The 27,545-nt window shown below is 42.3% G+C and overlaps 1 protein-coding gene and 1 long non-coding RNA gene across 5 annotated transcripts in view; one reads left to right on the plus strand and one right to left on the minus strand.

Moving 5' to 3' along the window:
- Window positions 1–10,498: 10,498 nt before the first annotated feature.
- The window catches only part of fgfr3 (fibroblast growth factor receptor 3), a 76,367-nt gene continuing 59,320 nt past the window's right edge, over window positions 10,499–27,545 (plus strand). For all 4 annotated transcript variants that reach the window (XM_015344380.2, XM_015344382.2, XM_015344383.2 and 1 more), the window contains exons 1-2: window positions 10,499–11,101; window positions 18,773–19,053. In XM_015344380.2, the coding sequence (XP_015199866.1) occupies window positions 18,885–19,053 (169 nt within the window). In that variant the 5' untranslated portion in view covers window positions 10,499–11,101; window positions 18,773–18,884. The remainder of the gene's footprint in view (window positions 11,102–18,772; window positions 19,054–27,545) is intronic.
- On the minus strand, window positions 21,199–27,073 carry LOC107077042 (uncharacterized). Its single transcript, XR_011189625.1, has 3 exons — window positions 27,007–27,073; window positions 26,538–26,603; window positions 21,199–21,603 (listed from the first exon to the last, which is right to left on the minus strand). It is a non-coding gene; the product is annotated as an uncharacterized lncRNA (long non-coding RNA).

A 27,545-nucleotide genomic window follows, 5' to 3' on the forward strand; every position in this document is an offset into this window, starting at 1 on the left:
TTCTTGCTTACAGCAATGCCTGGAACAAACTGAACAATAGCGATGAGTCTGCCCTTTGCTTCTCAAAGGCTAATAACCATTTGTACTCGACCGCGTTCAGCAAGAGCCCTAACTTTAAAACCTCACCCTGTTTCACCCTGAACAGATGAGTTTGATGTTTCTTCATATCAGTGTGCTTTGTCAGTGTCACCTTATTTAACCTATTGCTTGAAGTGCTGAAAAAAAAAGCAGGGAGCTGATATTTTTTTTCATTTGCAGCTTTGGTTTAGGAGCTTGTTTAGGAGCTTGGAAAATATTCATTTCCAGAGCAAACAGCACATTTCAGCTTCATTTTTATGTTTCCATCGGTGTGACTGGTACACTAACACTGCTTCATAAACGTGTCATAAATGGGCAATTCATCACAGTGATCTCCTTTGTGCTCTACACTGTCGCTGAACAGGTACTCCAGCCCCTCACTTCAAAGTTGGTTTAGTGTGACGAAAAAATTAGAATTCGGTCAGCAGCAAGGACCTTCATTCGGGCAAGACACATGCAGTATCATCTGTAAGCATCCCACCGGACTGCTGCAAACTTCCCGATCAGCATATCAGCGTGAAACGGAGGACTTTCCAGAGTTTTGTGCCATCTCGGCAGCGGTCGATTTCAGAGGCACTTCAAAGTGATCCGCGGGAATTATTGGCCTGCGGCCTTTGTTGTTGTTTTTTCTCAGCTGAGACAATGGCTGCCTGCCTCAGACATCTCGCTCCTCCATTGTTCTGATCTGCTGGCTCGGTTTACCTGCTCCCGGCAGAGTACGACTGAGAAGAAACATGAGGCTTCAGCCCATCTCTTGACATGCAGAATTATCAGTGCAAGTATGCATTCCCCGATAATCAAATTAAAAGAAACAGTCTGGCAGAATGTTTTTGTCTGCTTGTAAATCAGTAGCCAACAAAGCACTGATAAGAAGAGCCATCTGCTTGTAGCTCTGGTTGGGTAATGTAATTGAACCAATTAAATCCTGAGATATGGTGCCACTAAAAGACTTCAAAGGTTGCTAACAGCATGGATCTTTGATACTGCAATGATCCTGCTTAATAAAGGCTCTACCTGGCTTGGTGTTTTTTGGCTCACTCATGTACTCCATCTGAGTACACTGAGGTCAAACTCACAGAGATCTTGCCTTTGTTTATTTCAGCAACACAAGAACAAAGACTAGTTTTTTTATCTCAAGTCCAACATTCCGGACTAAGTCAGGATGTGCAGATCGATATTCTTGAGTTCATGACTGTGTTTATTCAGAGATGAAGGCTGCCCTGGGAGAGGATTTGACAGCCCAATTCCTTTTAAATAACCGATGGTCATTGTTTATAAAAGGAACTCGGTAGAGGGAAGAGGTGAACGAACACTGGTCAAAGTGACTACGTTCAGTTGTACGGGGGACACTCACCATAAATAAAGAGCACAGCCTTGAATGGCATTTCACAGAGAGGGCTGTCAAGGAAAGTGTCATTCTTAATTTGTTTGGGCAGATTTTCATATCCAACAAAACGGCACAACAGCAGATTGCTTCCTGAAGGTTAAGGGTTGTCTTTCGACAGCTTTTCCTCTGAAACTTCAAAAGGAAGGGGGTGTTTGAGTGTGGGCCACCATCCTCTCTAACTCGCCTTAGCGGACGCTAATAACCTCTTTGATTTTTTTCTGTCTGCTTTGACAGCATTACATCACTTCTGCTAGATCTTGTCCGATGAACTTCCATTGACAAGCACGCAGTTTAAGCGAAGCCTTTTTGTTTTTGTCAATGCTGAACAGAGAAGAGGAGAGGTGGGGTGGTTTTCTTATTTTAGTGCATGCATGTGTAAGACTCCCTAATAAAATCCTTAGGATTTATTTTTGTCCACAGATTTTTATCATTATTTTTTTATCGGGATTTTTATTTGTGTTTTGAATCTTATTTATAATTAAGTGCCGTGTTTTGGATTTACATTTGATTTATAATCTCACCTCCATGCCGGTATCCACCCATTTTCCAATCACTTCATCCACTACAGAGCCACAGGGGAGCCGAGCCGGAGCCTATCCCAGCAAGCAACAGTGGCAAGGCAGGACACACCCTGGGCATGATGGCAGGCCCTGGCTGGGCAGCGCCCCCCACATTTCTTCATGTCTGCAAAATGAAAACTTAGAAATCATCACCAATCAGATAACAGTTACACTTAAATACTTCTCAAGACGTGATTATGACTTCTTCTCCAATAGTGTGCCCTGTAAAAGGCTTGGACATATTTTAAACTCATTTCACATGCCCTCGTTGTTATTAATAATAGCAGTAGTAATGTCTTGTAGCTAATGGAATCTCTCAAGTTGTCTTTTGAAAATAGCCAGGGTTTCGTTTTGGATATGGTGTGGTAGCATGTTACAGACTCCCACAACCCTTTGTGTAAAGACATCCCCCCCACCCCCATTTTAAACTCCATCTTAGTCTCCTTTTATACCCTTGCTGTTTAGGGTTTCACTTTTTCGTCAATTGATTCTATAGAAATCCATTGCAGATTTCTGATGAAGCCAATTCATAGATGGGGGTTATTAGGAGGCCATGATTGGTAAAGGCCAGCTGGAAATTTGACCAGGACACCGGGAATAAGACTAGAGCAATTTAATGGATCGCTTACAGTTGTTTGAAATATAATAATAATAATAATAATAATAATAATAATAATAATAATAATAATAGCTTACACTTATATAGCGCTTTTCTGGACACTCCACTCAAAGCACTTTACAGGTAATGGGGACTCCCCTCCACCACCAATGTGCAGCCCCACCTGGATGATGCGACGGCAGCCATAGTGCGCCAGAACGCTCCCCACACACCAGCTATCAGTGGGGAGGAGAGCAGAGTGATGAAGCCAATTCATAGAGGAGGATTAATATGATGGATGAGACGCAGAAACTGGTTAAGCACACAATATTTTTATGTGGCCTGTGTGTCACAGGTTTTTAATAAATGATTTGGTCCTGGCCAAATCCATTGACTTGTTCCTGCTGTCATTATTAATGTCAGTGATGTCAGATGTTTCCTTTAATTTTTCCTTCACCATTTGTCCACCATTTCAGTTTCTATATGACTATATTCTAATTTGTGTTCTCCCTGTGTCACTTAATGGGTTAACATAATCCATCCATCCATTTTCTAACTACTTCACCCAACTCAGGGTGGCGGGGGAGTTGGCGGCTATCCCAGCAAGCGATGGGTGCAAAGCAGGGTGCACCCTGGGTAGGACGCCAGCCCATCACAGGGAACAGCCACACACACAAAAGGGCCAGCTTTCCAAAAAACACACTGGAATCTCCTTGGCCTGTGGGGAGAAACTGGAGCACACAGAGGAAACCCACATGGGCAGCACCCCAGGGTCCAAGACTACAAGGCAGTAATGCTTACCACTGTGCCATCTTGCTGCCGGGGTTAATATAACATCACTTTATTAACCCTTTACAATTTCTTGCATTAGGAATTATCTTTTCGCATACCCCAGCTTGCTCTCCAGGAGACAGACAGGGAGAGAGAAGCTTGGGGTCAGAGCGCAGGGTCTGCCACTGTACAACACCCCTGGGGCAGTTGGGGTGAAGGGCCTTGCTCAGGGGCCCAACACAGTAGTATTCCTCTGCCAGCTGCAGGATTTGAACCGGCAACCTTCCAGCCACAGGCGCAGATCCTGAGCCACAGTGCCACCACTCCGCAAACATCATCCCTAGTCTAATTAAAGACAAAATACTGGTTCCATTTGAATAGGTGGCTCAATTTATACCAAACATTCAAAATAATGATGTTTCTAACAGAACACTGTGAAATCCGAGCACACGTCCAATCCAAGAATATTCCATTTCTATGTGTGCAATATAGCACTGCCAATTCAATGTTTATCCTATGCTATGTCTTTTTATAACAACAATTACAGAACGAGACGGTGAAACCGCCTGGGAGATAAATGGTTTCTGAAATTCTTGTAGTTAAAGATTTAGACAAAGTGGATGTTGTAACAGAAAGAACTTCGCGCAGACAGGCGAATGTGGGGCGCCAGTGGGCATACAGCCTCGACTTCTGACTTAGCAGATGATTAAAACCAACTTGCTCGGACTTTATGGTGCCATAAAACTGCTCTGTCGAAACAAGCTGGAGAAATGACACTCATCGACGCTCTTTACGGCTTATTTTCACTAAATTAGTGGCACGGTCCCACAGTGTTACAACGCTAATTGGTTTGTAAGCTAAATTAGGACATGATAGGTTTTACACAAACAAGTAATTATTAGCCTAAACGAGCTCACCTCTGCCTTCGTTGACCTCAAGATTAACAAAACTAAATCGCCGTTAAAGAATACACATTCAAATTTCCATTCCTCGAATTTCCATTACCTTTATTTTAAAATGTACATTTTATTTTATGTATTAATCGCCAGAATATCGAGCCACATTATCACACTCATTGCAAACGTTTCCCCGGTTCTTGCTTTGAATTGTAATTTACCATTTGTAAACCATACATTATTTCTGTACGCATTGAGCGTTGACGTAAATAGACGTATTTAATGTATTGTGAATGAGATATTTCGAAAGATGAAAGCTAAATGCTTGTATGTTCATATAAACTCCTGCGATATTGATTTCCCGGCTTACACATAACTATTTCATCTGGTCGAGTTAAAAGAGCTTTATTGCCATGACTTATGACTCATTACAGTGTTTAATCTTTAGCTTTATCTTATTTATTTTAAAATGTTGGTAAAATGCGGCCCTTCACGCACAGCCATGTGGCGTCTTAAACTGATTCTTCACTACTACAAAATAATTCCATTGCCATCTGCCCGTGATAAAAAAAAAGATGTTTATCAAAGTAACCTAAAATGATTTTCGAGGTGAACCCTTAGCAGTTCGTCTTTGTGTGCGCCAACTATCTAAAAAGGTGTTTGATGTTTTATCACAACACAATGGGCTGGGATTATGACATTCCCGGGCGTATTCGCTTTGCAAAGCAGTTTTCTTCGGAGTGGGTCAGAAAGGTGTGTCCCGGAGACTTGAATGGCTACTGTTGTCGATGCCCGGGCTCTTTCTGTCCGATGAAAGTTGATATAAAGAAGAGGAGAGGGGGAGGAGGGTAGTGGGAGCTAGTGATCGGTGAAGCGGCAGGAGGTCAGTCGGGTCCCAGGCATGCTAAATGAGCCTCATCAGGGCAGGCATTCTGGCCATTGTACGGCCGGCTGTAAAACTGTCTTTGCTCGGCACTGCGGAGATTGCTTCCCAAGGCCCCGTCCAAGGGTGTCTTTTGCAAAATCCCCCCCTTCCCTCCAATACCGGTATGGGACATTTGTCTCCACCCGGGGGTGGCGGCCTCTTAAAAAAATGCCAAGGTATGAAGAGTTCAGCTGCGCTGTCGGTACATAATTCTCCAAATGTTTTCAATACACAGACGCGCACCGCCGCCTAACACGGTTCCGCAGATGCGGGAGTGCAACCTCTGTGGGTGATATTTAATTCCTAAAGCTGTGGGTATATGTTTATAAATCGATCCCTTTGTCTGTTGGCGAGATTCATTGAAAGGAAATGCGATGTCGGTGCGGTATTATTCGCATCTCTCGCTAGCTCCCCGCGTGCACTCACTGTACACCGCGCGGCTGACAGCTTGCAGTTTGCATTAAAACTTCGCAAAAGTCACCGACCCTTACCTCCCTCCCCCGAGCACTCGTCGAGCTAGGGTTAGTGTCGTGAATCTACTGTATGACGTCAATGGCGAAGCGAGCGCTCGGATCAGACAGCTCGGCTCGCTCGCTGGGGCAGTGGTAAGCGGTGAAGCAGTGTCCAAACTGTTACACCGTAGATTAGAGCAGCAGAGAGCAATACATCTCAATAAAGTCCACACGCAGCCGCTGAGGGTCATACATTGCCTGTACAGAGTACAGCCTGTATGGACAAATCTTAAAGGTATTGGCACAAGAAGAAATTACTCACTGGGTAGTACAGAAACGTTTTTAGAGTGCTTTATTGTTTGACGAACTTAAGCATGCTTTCTGTAATATTTTTTTATCATTAATAATTTCTTAATCATTAATATCTCTAAGAAGATAGCGACACATCAACACAAAACGGCTATTTTACTATACTGAAATGACTTTTTTATTACTTATTACTTAACATAGGTTTAACAAATACACCATCTACAATGCAGTGTGTAGAGCTTGTTACTTCTCTAATCTTCTATATAACATACTGTAAATGTTAACAGCAACATTAAATAATTCTGATGGAGGTAGAGATATAAAATTGAACAGAAAACATGTTTGAACGAGCAATTTGAAATTCCTGAGCCTATATTTTCCCTTAAAGCGTCAATTTATTTAATCTACTTACAGTCAACCTATTTTAATGCTGATCAACTTATGTGCACCTCAAGCTTCTTATTCTTTCTGGGTTTTGATTTATTCAGAATCCACTGAAACATGCTGCTTTCTGAGGACCTGTTGTCCAAGAGCAGAAATGTCCACATCTTGATCGTTTATTCTAATTGGTTTCTACAACCCAAGCCAAATAAGAATATGTCTGGAGGTGTTGTTCTTCTGCAGTCTGATGATATTTCATCAATTGTACTGATGTTATTCATCAACCATCAACAAATCTCTTCCAGTAGTCTCTCATTTGGCCAATGCTGTTTCTAAAGCACCTATTTATACAGCTGGGTATTTTACTGAAACACTTTAGGTGATGTGCCTTACTCAAGGGTACAAGAGCAGTGTCTTACCTGGGATTCGAACACTCAGCCTTCAAGTTCATTCACTTCAAGTAAACCTTCAAGTCCACTGAACTGTGCGTTGAATGGAAAATTGCTTCTGGAGTGCCCATCCAAAATAGGTTGACAAAGCCAAACAAAATAATTATAAACTAACACATGTTGTCTCTATAACGTGTAAGGTTATGGCAATGATAATCCCATGCAATTCAAGCTTCATTGTCACCTGGGGGAAATAACAATAATGTTCAAATTGGGGTGATATCATAAATGGAGTACCACTGGGATCTGTTTAGGGACCACTGCACTTCCTGATTTAAACCAATGATCTAGACTCGGGTATCATTCCAATGCTACTCCAGCTTGACAGATGATACCAAATGATCAAAGAATGTCACTCGCTGTGGAAGCTGCAAATTAAAGAGGGACAGCAGTCCCAATTTCTCAGACCGGTGATTAATCTTGGTATCAAAATGAATGAATTTACGGTGTAGCAAAAATGTACACATCCCAAATTAAGCACAAAATTGTGAACTTTGTGAAAGTCCTGTACTCTGCTATGTTTTTGCAAACCCTTGGTCTTGCCACGGGCGAGAGCAAGGGTCTGCGGAAATTGTGCTTTAAAACGACCCTTCCTGCTCACTAGTCACTGTAATGACTGATGTATTGCGATGTACGGGTGAATAAGTACAGGTTGTGCAGAAGATGTTTCACCGCACAAATGTCCAACTGCATGCAGAGCTAACAAGTAAGTTGTATTTGTTGGCAAAACCATCACAAAGCCGAGAGCAACATTTCTGTTGGATCAAAAGAGATGTGTTCACAAGCCTGCTTCTTCACAATCTTATAGGGCCGTTTCATGTTACTGGACGTTTTGTTAAATCATTCGAAATCTCAGTATATGGTGCTGCACATACCTGGAAATGTAGTCGATTTTGTGATGTAAATTGGATGTTTTACACATTACTTTCATTGTGGTTTGAAATGTACTCATCAAAGCTGATTCATTCTAACCCCAAAATATAAAAACAGCGTTGCGGTTCCTCTTTAGATCCAAAGAGCTTTTCAATACAATTCAGGACATATGACATTTAATGTAGACAAGAACATACTGTACAGTAAGTAGCAAAAATAAGAACGACAAACACAAAATGAAACAGTGATCTTACACAGCTCCTTGTGAAGAAGACATAGGAGTTTATGGGAAGTAAATTAAACACAGAGAGAAACAATATGTAGTTTAAAATACTGAAGTGAAATCAAGGGATGTTATGTTCAATTTGCACAGTGCACTGATGAGGCCTAATTTAGAAGACTGTGGAAAATTTGGGTTTAAAAAGGATATTGCAGCCCTAGAACACCCTACACTGCCAGGCTAAAAGACCTAATCTTGAACAGAGAAGACTAGGAGGGGAACTGACTCACGTATTCAAAAAAGTCAATCATATCCTGGCCTTTCTTCAGAATCAGCAGTTAATAAAGTAGGATTTTAGATTAAGATTTGGTCATACACAGACACACAAAGGGAGAGAGGAACAGGTCATTGCAAAAGAAATACTGCAACCATTAAGCAGCGGAAACGGGTGCCACAGTGACGCAGTGGTCAGCTTTGCAGCCTTGCAGTCCCCAAGGGCTGGGTGTTATTCCTGGGTTACTTTCTGTGTGGAGTTTGCATGTTCTCCACAGGTTTGTGTTGGTTTATTTTTGGTGCTGTGGTTCCCTGCCACAGTCCAAAGACATGCTGCTAGGTTAGTTTGATCAGGAACAACTGGCCCCGGTGTGGCTGTGTGTTCCCTGCGACCTCATGAGTTCAGTGCTTCCTGGAATAGGCTCGGGGCCACCGTGACCCTGAACTGGATAAGAGATTATTGGAAGTGCGCTGGAGATGTGAAATAGGCTGAATTATTGTTGTCGACTGTACATCTCAACCAGCCAGCACACGGCGTTCGCGCTGTTTTAGTCTAATGTCGGTTAATTTAATGAAATTCATTTCTGGATGAAGTCTTTCATCCGGAAAAAAAAAAAACTATTCGGCTGTTGTTATGTTGCTACGGAGCTGTGATTCCCAGAATATAAAGGCAGTAAAATAGAAGAACACAATGATGTAGTTTTCTTTGCCTGGTGACGTTGTGTGTTAGCGGTGGTCGTGCAGTGTTATTTACCAAGAGGAGAATAGGGGCTGATTTGTTTGAAAGGGGCCCGGTTGTGTGAATGTGTATTCTCCGAGTTGCGGGAGCAAACACGATCGGCCAGGGTGCTGCGTGTTTGCCGAGTAGAGACCATCTGCCCCGGGTCTCTGGAAGGGAGGGCTCTCGTTTACAAAATATGCTAATAGGGAAAATCACTGGCTTATTTCTTTGTGTTCAGACTCTGCCCCACTGTGGATTAATTCACATTCCCGATTATTACACATTTCATTACGCCTATTAAAAAAGAATTTAAGCTTAAAAGCCTGAAAAGTTGACGTATTGGTTGGCATGCTAAATAGAAAGGAGTGAAAAAAAGACAATAATTTGTGTTTAAATTGGATGAAATGACAGAAGAGCCACAACCACAATTTTTATAAATCCTGAAGACGTGTAACGGGTATTTCAGTTTCAATTATTCATATTCACGACGCATATCAAATACAGGGGACAGTTTTTAGGACATCTGAGATTTAAAACTGTGTTACGGAGCGCTAAAATGCTACACGACTTAAATCCGTCTTCATTGAACTAAATGATACAACCTAAAAAGGTATACTTAATAGGTTTTCCGCGATCAATTAGAGGCAAAACAGAAAAAAATGTTTGGTCAACAGAAGTCTATGATTGGAATCATATTACGTGATCATAAAAATCCAATTGTATTTCATGTTATTTTAAATAAATTACACAAACCGTTGTATGTTCAACAACGTCGTTTTATTTGACTTGTTTTCTGAGTGCCCGGGCTTTTGAGGTTGAATGAAGTAATGGAGTTTCTGTTTTAGTTCATCGTGCAACAACAAAAGAAAAGTTCATCCACAAATTTGATACAATTAATGTTTTAGCTTAGTGTACGCGTTTTTCTTTTGTGTCAAGAAGTAGCTAGTATAAAAACTTTTAGTTGGAGGGTTAGTAAAGAATACTTCATCTGTGTTTTTTTAAACATTAACCATGAATTAACTGTTAGCAAATGTAACAGAATGCTTAGTATAATTTAAGGACGACTCCTGATATGAATATTAATTCATTTAATTGAGTTATAACCGAGTGTTTTCTATGAGGCAGTTGTCAGCTTCAAAGTAAGCCTATTGACCTGGGATATTGATCGCTGGATAAATTTAGACACCTTCAGCCGTTTCTTTTTTTTAACATATTACTGATAGACCACAGAAAAAGGAACGCTTAACGAATTCGCACGTACAGTGTTTTAAATGTCGGGGGTAGAAAAAGCTCACGGTGAATTGCTTGTGGAGAAATGTCACTAGATATATAATTTATTTCAAAATAAACAACCCTAAATATTGCCAGTATAACTCATAACAAGAGACAATGGTCTGTAAACTATTTAAGCTCTGAAGTTCTAAAGAGAGTTAAGGAACGAGGCACACGGGAGCGAGTTAAATTGTCAAAGCCTAAACATTTATTTAAGGGGTGACTGAATGTTGGAAACGGGGACAGTGGGAGGAACCGCTGCCGTAGCCTCCGCCCCGTTTCTCCCCGAATTTTATCGCGCCTGCTGCCTTTAACTCTCAAGGGGGCTGGGACAAGCACAGCACTCGCAGAGGGTCTAGAGGCTGAAATCTGATCCTTGCTAATTTTTTTTTTTTCTGGTGCCTTCAGCCCCGGGCTGCCAGTGCAGGTCTGCGAGCCAAGCTTTCACACACACTCGTGTCCGCGCCAGTAACAGCGCTCACACTTTTTCAAGCGGAGCAAAGCAGGCGGGCAATGAACAGCCTCCTGTCCGGAGCGCTCTGCCGGTGGAAGCTATCTCCCGTCTCACAGTCGGCGCACGGCTCAGCGGCGCCCCAGACACTAGCCATTCGTTTACAGGAGAAAGAGAAAACGTGGGCATAGAGACAGCGGCGAACGAACTACGTGGTTTTAAGGGATTGTTGAATTTGGAACCTTCTTTGCCACCGCCAGAAGAAGAAACTCTTTCTGGATATTGTGTGTGTGTTTTTTTTTCCCGCTGCTTGTGATTCTCCAGTGGGGGTTTGTGCGAAAGGATTTTTACAGCTACTATTACTATTACTGTATAAGAGCACGTTTGTGACTGACACCGATTTCTTGGTCAGAGTCAGTACAGTTTGACAAGAATTGTGACCATTGGAAACTCATCCAGCGAAGACTTCTGTCAGTCTCCTGCGGGTTAGTAGTACTTTCATTATTATTAAGAATCGTTTTATCTTACCCATACAGACTAGGAATGCCGTGTCGTTTAGGTTGAGACAATTAAAATAATTGCATATTTTCCACTGTAATTTCTCGATTTTCTCACGATTCTTCCGTGTTTCTACTATTCCTCAATTTGAGCTGCTGTTTCTCGTCCAGTCGCACGGTTTGGTATTGTACAGTAAAATGAACGAAACGGGAGGCCACTTTCAGTTGTTAGTCACTTAAAAGGATTGTGTTTTGCTGTACACGGTAGCCGGTTTCTATAGCCGATGTTTGGCACAGATCTCGGTAAACTTTGGCATCTGTCGAAAGGGTCATTACTCGAGATTTTGCGTTTACTACCTTCAGGACAGTAGAAACCTAGTATGAGTTAAATTCATACTGAAGTCTTTTCATGGTATAATTGCGGACCTTTGAAAATGTTCTCCCATTCCAATAAAAGCCCAGACGGTATTTTTATGTGTTCTGTCAGTTAAAGACGCGAACGAGGCACAGAGTAAACTGAGGTCTGTCCTATTGACACTGCCACCACAACTCGGTAGCTACTGGTTCATTGCTCTTGAAATCACAGGAAGAACACAGGTTGTAGCCTCGGGTTTTTATTGATTTTACTGTCTTTGGGTTTGTGTGGTTCATGAACGCAGTGTTTAAACGCAGTCTGCCTTTGCAGGATGACATGGAAAACTGTCGCAGCTCCCAAAGACCGACTGAAAACGACCTATCTCTTCCTTTGCATTCAAATGTAACACTTTAGCAAACTTGTATTACTTCATTGTATTGGTCCCTATGGAAAATGTGCTTTTCAGGCAGGTGAAAGACACACCACGATACGCACTACATTCAACACAACACGAGCCCAGTAGCAATTGCGAGACATGTTTCTATATTCTCACCAACACGCGTGGAAGGTGAGCAGGTCTGGCGATGTTCATTTCGAGTGCTCTCGCTGGGACCCTAGTGTGCGCGCCCTTTCTGCTCGGTCTTGTTTTTATTCCGTGTAGCATAAAAAGCCAAGCTTTATGCAAAACGGCAGGTCTTGGCCGCGCTACAGTAAACTCGGGCAGGGGAAGGGTCAGTACTTACAAGTGGGCGCACAGCTTGTCCTCTTCAACACGCATTACACAGGTCTACTAGGAGTAGAGACCCGACGGGGTTTTTTTTTTTCTGAGCGGATTTCAGAACATATATTTTCACCGCATAAAGGATGTTGGTGAGATGAAGTTATGAAGCCAGGTATTTTAAGAATGCGTATCTCCTAACGTCAGCCATTAAAACAGCAAACCAGCGTTCTCACGGTAGAAAAGAAGAAATAAATGAGAGAAGCAGGCGGCAAGAAATTCTAGGTGGACGCCGCAGGGCCCGAGAGAAGATTTGTAAGGAGTGTCACGAAACAATAGCGCAACTAGAGCGTTGGTTTCGTTCAGTCTTAGAAGTCTGAAGCGCATGAAAGCCTGTGTGTGATACTTTTTGTTTCAAGGCGCAATGATATATTTCTCTCTCTATAGCCTGTATTGTATTTTTCCCTGTGCGCACATATAAGCATATGAATTTAATATACCCGTATTTGAAACGTCGTTATAAAACGTAGTAAAACAGAACACTAATAAAATACATTTTTCTCACACAGCTTTAACAGACTACTCACCTCGTTTTGCAAGTAAACTAAGGTGTCATGACAGATTAGTCATTAAAATTCAAGTTAGTTTGTAATTAAACCTCAGGTATTTACTTCACTAAACGACACTTCTTGCACAACATCCCAGAATTAAGCCTATTTTGAGGATACATTAGACCACAAGTCCTTCTACACGTGTAACGAATTCATGCTCCGCGTTTTGGTCTTTTGAGTGTGGCGTATTTGGCTTTGGGACTGACAAGGTTATTCTAATGCGTGGAGTGGCAGTACCTCTAAAGTCATAGGCGAGCAATTGGTTTCTTCATAGGCAAGTTTACTCTACCATTGAAGGACGTTGGGGGTAGTAGTCAAGGGAAACGCGTTAGCGATAATATATGTACTATATATATATATCAGATCGGCACAAGTCAGATTGAAAAAATGCGGACTGAGAAGACGTCTTCATCAAAAACGCGCTAAGAATCCATTGCCTTTAACATCACAGCAGACGAACTTGGCTTGTAATTTATCATGTAGACTTCGGGAAACCAGATACAGGCAATAGCCTAAGTACTAAGGGTGGTGAGGCGCTGGGCAAGTATTTGGCAAAGAGAAAACGTAAGATAAACAGAACCTAACACTGAAACTGATGTAGGTCGTCTTCTGAAGCTGCCTGCTGTTCTCCCACCCCAATTACAGATGAAGATGGGTTGAAGCATTAGTATGCTCTTACAGATTTGCTCTGCCCACATGATTTTTGCATTTTCAGGTCAGGATTTGTTAACATACTATTTTTTAAAAGGTGCATTTGGATCTAAGAATAGAGAAGTTACTGTGTTGTGGTACATTTAAACATTACCGTTATTTGGGCACTCAGTGAAACTCTGTATCAGCTCACCGCTGTGATTGATGCTTTATGAGAACACCCAGGTTAAATATCTTGTGAGTCATTTATTTTTGGGGATCGCTTTAATTTTTATCTCACCCTCGCCTTTTTGTGCGAAATGGCGAAGATTTATTTTAAATATATCCGAAAATTATCATCTTTAAAAAAATCTGGTATTTTTTGCCTATTAATATGAATCATGTAATGTATATCGTTTTACTTTTCCTATGTTTATATATTAATGGATGTATTATATATTGCAAACATTTCTGGCATACCTATGTGCCAGCAGTAATTAATTGCATTTCAGGTTTGCAACGCATTTCTACATTTTTTAAAAGGTAAATAAGTTCATTTTAATTAAATCCCAGTGGTGGAACAGCCACTTTGTTTTTTAATCCTTCTGAAAAGGTCTTAGTGTGGGTACAATTGAAATAATGATTATTGTGTTGTATTGTTTGTTTAAGCCCTTCAGAATAGTGTGTATCAGAGATGAAAGAAAGTGGAAATGAGAAAAAAAAATCTGTTTCTTCAGCACGGCACTCCAGATACAGTGTTACAAGTCGAAACGGAGGTACATTTAAACTGGCTGTTTTCAATTAAAGTTTCTCTCAGCAGCAGCTACCACGACACAACAGAGTTCCTCCAGAAGAACACAGACTGCTAAAGCTTAACTGGTTTTAATGGGCAGCTTGGCGTTAGTGTTTCAGATCAGAATAACCACCACCAGTTCAGAGCCCTTCAGCTGCCACCCATTAAAATAAACAGGGGCAACACACATTTTCCAGATTGGAATGAAATTGAATAGACGGCAGGGCTAATGTTTAAGCTGTGAACATCTTGAACTCATGAACTGGGAGACGAGACACTTTCATATGTTTAATGATAGCCTGTCTTAGACCACCCTTTATGTGCTTCTCAGAATTTTGTTGCATTTGAGAAATGTTTTTAAAATTATACCGCAAAGCTCAAAGATGAGATCATGGATCTTCGTACTTTATTGATGGCTACTGTGATCTGGCCAACATGCCATCGATCCCTCAAGAGCTGGTTTGTAGTGTCCTGAACTGGAAAATCCTTTTCTAATTCAATTTTGGGTTTTCCCTATCAGATCAAATCTGGTTGGAAGATGATATAAATAAACCAGAGGGATAAGAGCTAAGCAGAAGAAAGTCTGTATTGGCACAAGATATACATCATGCCGTCATTATTGAACTTATTGGAAACATCACCCTACTTGGTAACACTCAAATGTATTACCACTGCCCGTTCTGGCCAAATGCACAGATAAAAAGTTATGAACGAATTGATCAATAAAAATCTGAGGACTGATTTTCTGCAGAATGCTGAATCCATCTCAGAAAGGATCTCTTGTTGTACTCTGCAAGTAAAAACTAATTATCCAGGATGGAATACCTCAGAGCTGTCCAGTCACACTCCCTGTGCTTTCTTTGTGTCTCTGTAGAAATGCAGAGCACATCAGCCAAGTCCAAATGCCTCACTAAAGTGCACTGGAGTTGTGTCTGTATGAATGTCATTCACAAGCATTGTCTTGTTGCCAGTTTTAACACGCAGGTTTACTCAGTTTGCTGGCAGTCAGTAAATGCAGAAATTGGGGAATCGGGGGAATGCACATTTAGCCCATTCTAATCTAAATATTGCCTTTAAAGACATAGACAATAACATGCGCACCTCCTCTTCTGTGTAGGCATTCATTTTCATGACACTGGCCTTAATTGAGACTGAGGTGTACTCCATGTGTTTTTACAAGTCTCTTATCATTATCCTCTTTGTTTTTTACAGAGTAATAATCAAGTCATTTCTAAAAGTGCTTCCTGTTGGAGTCCCAGTTTTACAAGACTTTCCCAGGTGTTGCTTAGTAGTCTTTTTCTGTTTCCCCCCATTTTTATTTCAAAGTACAGGAAGGACTAATAAAAACCCAATATGATCTGGGCTCTCATTCAGTCTTCCTATTGCAAAATGGCAGGTGTTGTAATACACCAGACATCCCTCTTTGAAATTAGTTATTGTAGGGACAAGGCAAAGTGAAAAAATCTATATTTGTTTTAATATAAGGGGAAATGAACACTTTGGAGTCCACATACAGAAGCCTTGTAAGGTAAGGGAGGAACCGAGGCTGTTGTGCCAGTGTTTTACTGTGCTTTTCAAGTCGCTCTGGTGGAAACAAAGCTCTGGGCAGAGAGTCCAGCGCTTGGCAGTGTGTTCTCTCCCTGTGTTGCAGCCTCCTCTGTGAGCTGCTCCCTGAACTCCGGTTAATCTGTAGGGATCTCGCGTTCTCTCTGAAGTGCATCCCTGCAAACAAAAGCCCCTGCAGGTTCTTGACCTGACTGGCTGGAGGCGACCCCACTAGGGGGCTGATGGGAGGACAAAGATCGTCCTCAGTGCCACAGCGCATGGCTCCAGGAAAGACAGATGGTTCTTATCGAGCCCTTCCAGGGAAGACAAATGGTCCTACTGGCTGTGTTTGACACTGGGACTTGGGGTTTCTGTGATTCAAAGCTTGTTACCCATTTTGCAGTATGTGTGGCTAATCTTTGTCCTGTTTTTGTTTTGGAAGGGGGTGGTGATACTGCTAGCAGGACTAGTTGTAATAGGAGGGCCTTTTGAGGTCAGTTACTGAGTGTATATGCAGTGCTTGGGAAAACTTCTTTTACATTGGTGAAAGAAGTAGGTGAACTGCTGAAAAACAAAACAATAAGCATTGCATGTTAAAAACAATATTCAAAGGCCCTTTTAAAATAAGTGCTATGTGATTCTTCCACACTAGTGCTTTAGGAACTCTGTACAGTCAGTGCATTTTCTTTAAAAAAATATGCGAGTTAGTTCTAGACTGGGGATATCTGGCTCTTGGAGAACTGTGTGAGCCATTAAAACAAGCTGAAACATTTACTATAACAAATATGCTGCAAGAAATTAAACGATCATGGAGGACTTCAGAACACAAATATCGAATTGCAGAGTGGAATGAAGAATGATTGATTTTCTTTCCGTAATTTAATTGCTCGTTCTGGTTTGAAATGCCCATTTATTGGCATAAACTGGCCGTCATTTGTTTTGTTTTTATCTTGTGCATCTTGCTCTGTTCACATTAAGATGTTATATCCTAGACATGTTGTAATTTAGAGAGTGGTTTACGACATACCAAGATATGGCTTAGCGGATTCAGACAGATATCTAAACGTGTGTGCTTGGAGAAGAGCGTTATCTTTGTCCTGAGCTTTTGCTTGTTAAAATAAATGTGTTGTCTGTCGAAGAACATTGTCTGTAATTACACTCAGATCAACTAAAGATTATCAGGCAAGTAAAATACTACCCAGATATAACAGGCTGATATCCACATCCATCTACTTTTTTATCCCATTGATCAAATCCGGGGTCGCAGGGCAGCGGGAGCTTTTCCCAGCCAGCCCCGGGTGCAAGGCAGGATAGACCCTGGAGGGGCACACAGGCACACACTCACACCAGGGCCAGTTTTCCAAGAAACTGGCCCTTAAGGCCTGCCCACCTGTCTTTAGCCTATGGAGTGCTGTCTGTGTGGAGTCTGCATGTTCTCCTTTAGCCTTTGAGAATACACCTTTAAAGGCGCTATACAAAATAAAGTTTCTTATTATTTATTATGGGAGGAAACAGGAGCACACAGGGGAAACCCACACAGGCTAGGGGAGAACATGCAGACTCCGCACAGACAGCACCCCAGCAACTGAACCCAAGGCCCCAGTGTGGCGCGAAAGCAATGCTCAGCCCTGCGTCACTGTGCCAGGCTTGCATTGCCACAGCCAGCTGTGAGGGGCAGCAATGCTTGATATACGCATGCTTTATTAAAACTTGATTGTCCTTCTAGTTTTCAAAGAGCCTTTCACCACTTAATCAAAGGTTTCAGCTATTGTCTTCAGCAGTTAAGAGAGCCAACATACAGCGTAAGCAAGTTTTTATAATACAAGAGGACATTATTCCAGAGCAGAATTAGACTCTGTTTCTGTAGTCTGTCTGATATAGCCTTGAGAGAGAATTTCTGGAGTTTTATCTGTTTCAGTGCAGTAGAGCATTTCCAATGCTGATGCCAGCGTTATCAGAAGGTTAGGTGCTCTAAACATGGGCCTTCTTTGAGATTAGATAAGACTGGCCTAAAAAAACGGTATCATCTCGCCAGTTTGAATTAAATTGATTTGCGAGCCCCGGAGAAAAGATTTGCTCAAGGTTTCTCTATCAAATTCACAGACCCTTGAGCTCTTATGCAGTTGAATAAATAAACCTTGTTTTAGAATCTGGGCTTCTTTTCACCCAAAGCAGGAGGCTATGAACCAGCTTTTGTTCTAGTGGCGTTAAAGAACTTTTGTCAACATGATATTAAGGTACCAACCTTAATTTTTTTCTACAGTAATGAAATGAGAAGCACACAGAAGCACATTTAAGAACACAAATTCCTGAGCTTAAAGAAGAGAGAATCTTTGTACCTTTCTTCATGTGTTGATGAAGCTGAAGTTTTTTTCAGGAGCAACGAGGGAACAAATATACCAGAACACTCATGACAGGCATTTTGTCCATGTGTATGTGGAATTGGCTCATTTCATTTGACACCAAAGCTACCCTGAGGCCACACTTTCCCAAATCTGTCTGCTTCAGGGCCACAGAGCTTGGCTTGTTGATTTTACCCATCAGGCCGCGTTCGCTTAGGGTAGATCATACTGTGGAATGTTAAGATGGGTCTGATACTCCTGCACCTCAAGTTGTCATTCTTGTTTTCCAAAAGAATTTGTCCATGTTCAATCCCAGGATGTTGTGCATCTCAATCCTGACGTCCAATCAGCTGCCACTGTTCTGAGTTTTACGTAAGAGGAAACTGGTGCCATGCTATTTTTGCTAGGTTAATTCTGGGATGAATGCTAATCAAGATATTTGGTGCAACACCAATGAAAACATTACATAATATTATTAACCGAGAACGCGATCAAAGCAAAGCCAATGCGTGCCCCCAGGACATGATTTACACACACATTCTTTGCTCATCTCTCAATCTCTCTATACGTACTATTAAGATTCACATTAGCAAGCTGACCCAGGATGTGTTTCGGCCCCAGTGTGCGGAACCATGATCGCTCTTTTCGCCCCCTCTCTTCTCCAGCTCCCTGGCGCTGCCGGCGCCCCATCCCCCCTCCTGCGCCACCGCCGAGCGAGGCCGCCCGGGCACAGGGGCGGGAGGGTGCTGGGCTCCGCGAGGAGCATGCACCCGCGGGATGCGTGAAGTCGGGTGGGGCCGCAGCAGTCGACGTCTCTACGCCCCTTCCAGAGGAATGATTGCCCTGTGGTGCGCCCTCTGCTCCTGCTTCGTCATCGTCCACGGCGTGCCCGCTGCCCGGCTGCCCACCGCCCAGCCTGTGGAGAAGGCGACGGTCAAGCCCACCGGTAAGAGAAAACGACACCCGTGGGGGGGAGCCATGAAAATATCAGAACATGCATCCACGGCACATTAAATGAGCGCAGGGTCAGCCATTGTAAGGCGCCCCAGGAGCAGTTGGGGTTAAGGGCCTTGCTCGGGGGCCCAACGGAGTGGGATTCCTCTGCCTGCTGCAGGATTTGAACCAGCAACCTTCCAGCCACAGGCGGAGATCCTGAGCCACTGAGCCACAGAGCCACCGCTCTGCCCAACTGTGCCCATTTAACGCACAGTATTAGCATGATGGCCTAATAGGACCACTTCCACATTGCAAGCAGGGCTTAAAACAGTTCTGAGGGCATTTTACAGTTTCAGTGTTTGTTTTACTGCAGAGCTGAGGCGCAGCTGTAAAATTATCTTGGGTTTTGCCTCCTAAGCCTTGATGCAGTCGGGTTCTTTTATGACAGGCCCCGGTGAGCAATTGCACCACTGCATCAGCTCAGATTAAAGGGTGGGGAGAGGCTCCCTGTTATCAGATCTTCCCACAAGTTCACACTGCCAGAGCTCTCCAGCAGCTTGTTTAGAAATGACTGAAACACAATACTCGAGGCTCTTGATTAAAAATCAGAAACTGGCTCGATCCTAGCCTGCCTTTCCTCTTGTCCAAAAACCCTTGGTTCATTAGTTGTTCTTTCTGTGTTTGAAACTTCAGTGTAGGCAGTTTTTACAAAAAAATGTTTTGGGCAGTTTTGTAGACTGTTCACTAACAGATATCATTTTAAGCCAGCCAGTCTGTTGGCGGGCTTAGCTTTGCTTTCGTAAGACAGAGCTGTCATCCAATCCATGCTTGGCTCTGCCCCAGAGTTAAACTTTCTGTTTTAAAAACAAGCTTACCTTGTGCGACCACGGCGTTTGAAAAGAATAAAAATGACAATTAACAGAAAAGGCTTTGGAACGATGTCACATATTGTGCCTTTCTCTACTGGGAGATGCTGTGCTGAAAGCAGTGCGAGATTGCTTTAGTGTTTTTCTCTGATCGTTATCTCATGAGATAAGTCAAGCACTGCCAGTTTGGAGGTGTCACTGTAACTCCTTTTATAAGCTATCAACAGAGTATGCAGTACACTGTAGGTGATCTGCATTACCCATAAGCCAGCTCTCTCTTTCCTTAATGTTTCCAATGGGCATCTGATGCACACAGATGGAATATCAGTGGGAATAAAATGCCAATCGTTTATCTGCAGATGGCAAATTTCGTTCCTCTTTCCAGCATCAGGAATTTATCAACGGCCGCATGCAGCTCCCAGCAAATATGCAACATTTTATTCAATTTAAGATTTCAAACTTATTTCAGATGTCTACACTGAAGCAAAGTGTGGGTGAAACAACTTAGGCAATCCACATTTTCCCAAAAGACCCCATTATTCCTTACGTGTGACCGGAAGAGTGTGATGGATAGACCCGAGCCTGCCTTCTCCCCAGAGTGCAGCTGGTTTCTGAAGTTTTCGGTTTTGGCTGTCTTGAGAAAAGCAATATTTGACTTGCTGTTGCTGAAGCAGAACTGTTCTTTCAAAACTCATATCATTTAGTCCACAGTGGTGCTGGGCGCTGTGCACTCCCTGGAAGAACTAACAGTCAAGTGCACAAACTTGACAAACACCAGCTTCCAGTTGTTCCTCTCTGTCTCTCGTGTTGTTTGCCGAGTGGGTGAGAAATATTTCCAAAAACCAATTCTTGCCATATCTAAACAAGCAGACACACACTGTGATCGGATTTGCTCTCTTTTGCAAGCTACTCCAGGAAATGGACAAAATAAAAAAAAAGGGATGATCCTTAATGTATACTGTATTTTGCGAAATTTTACAAAAATAACTCTCTCATTGTACAGCTCGGTGACCGCTTTTAAAACTTTGCTAGGTGACTTCAGAAGAAAGCATGAAATGAGCAAGGCATATATTTTTAATAAAGCCTAGTTTGTATATACTGAGTGGTTAAATTGCACGAAACCCATAGCATATGTTGCATTTTTAATGCTTCTTTGTATATATACATACATTAAGCACAAACACACTTATGTTTTATGTAATGTAATGTTTTATTATGAAAAAATAATTCCCATAATTAAAATGCAAGTCTTTTAAAGTACTGTATTTAATTTGAGTATATCAGTTGCAACAAATGTACCTTCTAAAGCTCTAGGGCTAAACACCCTTAGAGGGTGTGTGTGAGTGTGTGAGTTTGTGTGTGGTTCAAAAGCTAAAGGAATCCCCTTTAACCTGCTTCTTCAATTAACACCATAAATCACACCAGGGGTTGTTTTTGTCATTAAAAGAACGGTAATAAAACACCCTATTCTGAATGTAATTCACTAGGGCTCATTTTTCACAGCTTAAATGAGCTGATTTATGGGCGACACCTCAGCACATCTCACGCCGCCGCCGCTAAAGAGTTTGTGCCGAATTGAAAAGGTGGGCGGGGCTCTGGCTCCTCCGCCCCCTTCCTGCGCCAGCTTCCAGACGCGTCCTACCCGCGCGCAGGACAAGGCACATTTCTGAGCGTCCTCGACTCACAGCCGGTACCTGTATGAAGCAAACAAATCAAAAAGGGAATCATGAAGTGAAAGGCATGTATTGCAATTTTGACTCTGTATTAAAAAGCATTGGTCAGTTAGCTGAAAGTTTGAGGGGTTCAAATTCATCTGTGACAGGCGGGGTTTCATCTAGTCACATTGTTAAGAAATCCAAAGTTATATATAAAGTGCATTTCTTAAGCAGGATAAGCGTTTTTTTTAATATATATTTCACAGACTAAAGTCCATTTCCATGACTGCAGAGGTGAAATTAATTTAATAAAATCAATAACTTCGCCTTATATGTTGGGTCAGTGCCAACATGAAAAATCATTAGGACATATTCGTTGGATACATGCAAAACAGGACAATTAAAAAAAAAATGTATTAATTGCTGTTGTTTTACATTTTCTCCGCTTCTTCTAACTCCTCTCATCCAGTTTTCCAAAAGAGCATTTCAGGAAAAAAACATTGCTTCCGTGTTTTCTGTAGTGAATTGTTTCTTTGTTACATAAAGCACTACTCTATCTTTAAACTTTTACAATTATTTTCAGAAAAATACGGGAGGTGATTAGGATAAAGAACCTTTGAAAATCACCTCGTCAATGTCTGTTTAGCAGTAGACGCACCTTTGATGATTACTGTCAAAGACAGAAGTTAAAGGGATATTTGTATTTGTAAGGAGTGGGGGTCTCATCAATCCCTATCAAGTTCAACTCTTGCATTTTTAACACTTCATCTGACATAACTTTATTAATTATCCAAACCAGCAACCTGCTATTTCTTTTACTCGGATACCAGTATGAGTAAAAGCGTTTGAGTCTCACAATAAAAATAAAACTGTGAACAGTGGAATCAGTAATAGCTGCTGGAAAAACTGTTTGGGTGTCAAATTTTAAAAATAAAATTAATTTAGTAATACAAACCGATGGTATAAATTGACCAAACACTGCTAACTATATCAACTTTTTCTTTAGTAAAAGTAAAAGAACCTTCCAGTTGACATAGTTTGGGGTTTATTGCCCCAAAGCACCTGAAACAAGATATCCTCTAAACTGATAAACCCATTGGAGATTTGTACAGGGCAACTGGCAAATAGGCTCCATAAATATTGTTCCTGTATAATTCCATAGGGAAAGCCGCAGAATGTCTAATTTCCCTGTCTCTCACCAGAACCAGTCTTCAATTACTCTAGCACCGATTATGAAAATTAGGAAGACTGCATAACAATATTATCTACCTCTTGTCATTTGTTTTTTAGAAAACTTGAAATATGTATTTTTTTACATAAACCAATTGAGTGACATCATTTATATAAGAATGTTTCTTTTCGCCTAAAATTGAACGGCTGTATCAGTCGAGATACTGCCTTGTTGTTTGGAATATCTCGTTTCATCTCTCGATTCTGTCAAGCTGAAGCGCACAGAGGATCTGACCATGTATGATGACATATACGCATATCATATATTACTGGACAATGACTGCCGGTAGGGTAGAACCAGGCAAGACTGTGGTCAGTGCCCTGTACTCTTCCACTCTCTAATCAAAGCTCCCATGAAGGAGAAGGCCTGTTGGTGCAGCAGCGTGTGTGGGGACTGCCAGCACGGTCTCCCAGGAGGAGTCTGAGAGCTCTGCAGCTCTCACACAGCCCCACTGGGAGCTGCTCCGCCCCTGGCAGGGTGCAGGCAGATGGCAGCTTGTGAGCTGCAAGCAGTCCAAACAGAAAACAAGGGAGGCATCATCTGTACCAACCCCCACCCCCCCCTCGATCCCCTCCCCCTTCCCTGCGTTTTACTCTGGTCATTTTCAAGCCCTGCTACCAGCAGAACAGTGTAGAGAACTCAAAAGTGAATGACCTCCACGCTGAAATCTTCGCCAGCTGACTGGAGCGGATTGTTCCTGCTGGTGTTGTTGTTTGATGGGTTTCTCCATCCTGTGGTTAGTCCGTTTGGTTCCAGCTGCCCGAGAGCTTGACCCCACCTCCCTAGCGTCCCACTCTTAATTGCTGCTAGTAATGAGCTCAGTCTGTCGGAGTAGGGAGACATGCTATACGCTCTATATACACACTCACCACTGCGTTAGTTATGTTGTCCTCAAAACCACAAACAGCCCGTTATTATTTGGCTGTACAAGGGCAGGATGGTGGCACGGCGGTTAGCACAGTGCTGGGGCCCTGGGTTCAATTTCAGACCTGGGGGTGCTGTCTGTGTGGAGTCTGCATGTCCTCTCCATGTTCATGTGGGTTTCCTCCCACAGTCCAAAGACATACTGGTAGGTGAACTGACGTCTCAGAAAACTGGGCCTGGTGTGAGGGCATGCATGTTTGGTTCACTGTGTACCCCACCTTGTCAGGATGGGCTCCAGCTCCCCTCCCGCCCCAGCTGTTATGAAGCAGACAGAGAATGGATGGGTGTGGGGATACAGATATGCTGCCTTGCACTGGTTTAAAATGGAGAGATTTACATTATCTTTTTTTGGGGGGGTAACTTAATTTTGTTAGATACCATCCTGCACCGCTGGGCCCACTCCCCCCGCTGCCCGGCTATGGGGATCTGTGAACGGGCACCAGGTGGGCCAGGGCCAGGCTGTCTGCAGGAGGAGACTCGGCTCCCCCAGTACCACCGTGAAGGCGACTTTATAAAAGACGCCATTCAGTGTGGAAACGGCGTGGCAGTGCAGAAATGTGTCGACTGCACGGGCTCACGGAGTTGCAAACCTAAATTGACCTGTTCCTGCTGCACTGCTCACTTGTCTGTTCCGTATGCTGTAACATACGTCTGTCACCGAAGTAATGTGAAAACAATCCCGTTTCTGGTATTGGCTTCTAGTGCGGGATGGTGTCAGAGGCCATTGACTGCCAAGGTAGAGTATCTACCTTAAAATGTAGAAAGATTTTCTACTTTTTAACAGCTGACGAAGGCTCCACAGACATATTTTGCTTTCTTTCTTACCACTTTCCACCTAAATACAACACCAGTGTCTTGATGTGGCTACAGTGTTATGTCTCAATGTCTGACATTACTAAACTGCACCCTTTCTGGAGTGCTGTAAAAGCTTTGGTCCAGCATTTTGTCTGGCAGGAGGTACTCGCACGCAGGGTTGCAGCAACATTTAGAGATGTTGCTGCAACATTTTGTGTCAGCTGGTGATTACAGGACAAGGATGCTACAGCCGAATCATGTCTGTTGTGCCCACAGCGAGTCAAGTCTGGAAGACTCCCCCAGTCCATTAGCTAACACCAGAGCTCAAACACACACTCTGGCAGATCTGGCCCTGCTTGAACTCAAGAACACCCATGTATTTAGTTAAGTTACTCTTTAATTTTTCACAATTTTGTTCTTTGTTTTGCAATCAAAGAGTTGTGAAGTATGCTTGCATTCTGGCTTTTTTTTTTTTATAACCCATATGATGGATTTAGACCCAGCATGTGTCTCCTTTCATACAACAGAAAAGGCAAACATGTACAGAAGCTTTAATTCTTTAAATGCCTGCCTTGCAGATTTTTAACTCCAGATCCTGCTGCCCAGCACAGAAGATTAGTAAGAATTAAATTTTGAATTGTTAACCTTCAGTAACCAAACCTCCATATCTGAATGTTTATTTAATTGGAAATTTTCTCCTGCCAAAATAAATCTTCATCACTTTTCACATCAAGTTATTAATTTATACACAGCTCACAGTAAGCATTAAGAGGTAATCCTCACCAATCAATACCCCCCTAGTGACTTACAAGTCTTACACATCTTTGCTTCTTTAGGGTGGTCTTTTACACAGTACAGTATTTATGTTTCACTCCAAGGACTATCTGCTAGCATTTGGATGGGATTATTCCTCTTCAGTTTTCCATTCTGAACTACTGCAAGACGCGTCCATTTTTACTGGCGCGGAAAAGTGTTTTCAGATTAACAAGGAAACAAATGGCAAAGCCTTGTAAGGTGTAGCCCGAAGCATCACTCCCATAACAATGAGACGCAGGTTTCCTGTGCTCCGCAAGACAAAAAAAAAGGAATAGATTTGGCTGCACATGTCATCCAGCTGACAAATCATGTATTACGTTAGTGTAGTAGTATTGGCGCTACCTGATGTTCCTCATTAGTGTTAAGGGGAACAATACGGACCAGGATCAGGAGGGAAAAACAAAAGGGACAGACAGGGAGAGAGTGGGTCCGCAGCACAGAAGACTGGTATCTGAAGGATTTACACAGCCATAGCCAACTGGCACTGGGCAGAACAACATGGAAAAAGTGTGATCAAGCAAGAGACTGGCACCAAAGGAAAGCATGCCCACACACACTGATGACGATGATGAACTGAGCTTTAAAAAAATCATTGCTTTTTTCTGCTGCGTGGGGTCTGCATCTGGGAGTGAACGATGAGGGACTCAAAACAATAATAAAGATTTAAGAGTCACAACGAATTCTAAACAGGGACGGTTTCTGAAACTGCACAGGGAAGCAATGACGCCTGGGCCAACTGTACACAGTTGTTCCTTTACACAGAAGAACCCCTCTCCTGTCCCTGTTGTTTCTGGGCTTAGTTTGTTGGGGTCAAGAGGCTGCGAGGATTTATACATCTTCCTGCTGTTAATTCTTCCGTTAATATATGAAAATACGGTACGTCTCCGGTTGATGTTTCTGTGAAACGCATAGAAGATTGAAGCAGTTTATTACGGAAAAAAAAACTGGACAGTTTTCCCACAGCTGATTAATGGTTATCGGCGTCTTAACTAGAATTGTAGGTTTAATGAATAAGGTTCAGCGGGTAACTCGAGTCGAGCTAGGCTTAGCCAGAACCCCACTGGAGCAATGAACCCAGTGCATGTGAGCTGGCGGTTATTAAAAACACCTGGGAAATAAACTCCCAAAAGCGTAACAAAACGCGATAAATGGTGTGTGTGTGAGGGAAGGTTTGGTCTGGCAGCATAATAAACAATGTTTTACATACCTTTCGGAGAACTTCAGCGCCGCCGCTAGCGTTAGCCATCTTAGAAGACACGCCTCCCTCCTCATGCTAAGAATGGTAAAGAGACAAAAAAAAAATAAGCATCGATCTCACACAGGAAGACATGCAAAATAACCTCCTTAAAGATTGCTTCCCAGCGAAAGTTCCTAAGGTAGTTTGAATTATTCCATTAAATTTAATTAGGAAATATTCGGGGTTTGATATATTCTGGGACTCTAATTAGCAGGTTCTAATTGGTACCTACTGGTGAAAATGTAACACTGAAGAAAAGGGTAATCACTTTCCTGAAATCCCACCAGCGGAAAAAAAGCAGTTTCTATTTCGCCAACGACCCCCTTCAGACCTGTACAGACTGAGTGCGCCGTGCAGCATTCTCGAATTTATCGTGCTTTTCTTTCCTTTCATAGTAGACAAGCTTAATTGCGGCATTCGTGTAAACTTTCAGATTTACCACATTTAACTCGTGCAGTTCTCCAGCTCTTGTTGGACGCACGGCGTTGAGAAAAAACAGTTTTTTCGCTTTTTCAAAAAGTCTCTTTATAAAATGTGTCACTTTTATCTACAGTAAAGTAGTTCGTTGGTTTGATGTACACCAGACCCCGACTCATAATAGGTCAGGGGAATGAGAGACAATTCCTGAAGGATAAGTCTTCTTCAGCTTTTTATTCAATCATGTGATGACAATTAAACAATTTACAATATTTTCTTAGACACATACAGGATGTTTCTTAAGGCCTTCTTCAAATGATAGCTCAAACCACTCGCTTCATTAAAGGCACAGTTACCTATGACTCACCTTGGAGCCAGGTTTGAAAACGTACAATTATGCAGCTAATTAAATAATTACATTAATTAATCATTCAGATTATTTAAGCAGGTAATTAAATAATAAGGTTACTGGGAGTTCAACTGAACTGAAACCAGAGGACACCAGTCACCCTTACTGCAGCTCCAATCTGCACTTGATTTGGGATCAGATGCTTTAAGGTA

Source organism: Lepisosteus oculatus, chromosome 1 (genome assembly GCF_040954835.1).
Source record: "Lepisosteus oculatus isolate fLepOcu1 chromosome 1, fLepOcu1.hap2, whole genome shotgun sequence".
In the NCBI taxonomy this organism is placed as follows: domain Eukaryota; kingdom Metazoa; phylum Chordata; class Actinopteri; order Semionotiformes; family Lepisosteidae; genus Lepisosteus; species Lepisosteus oculatus.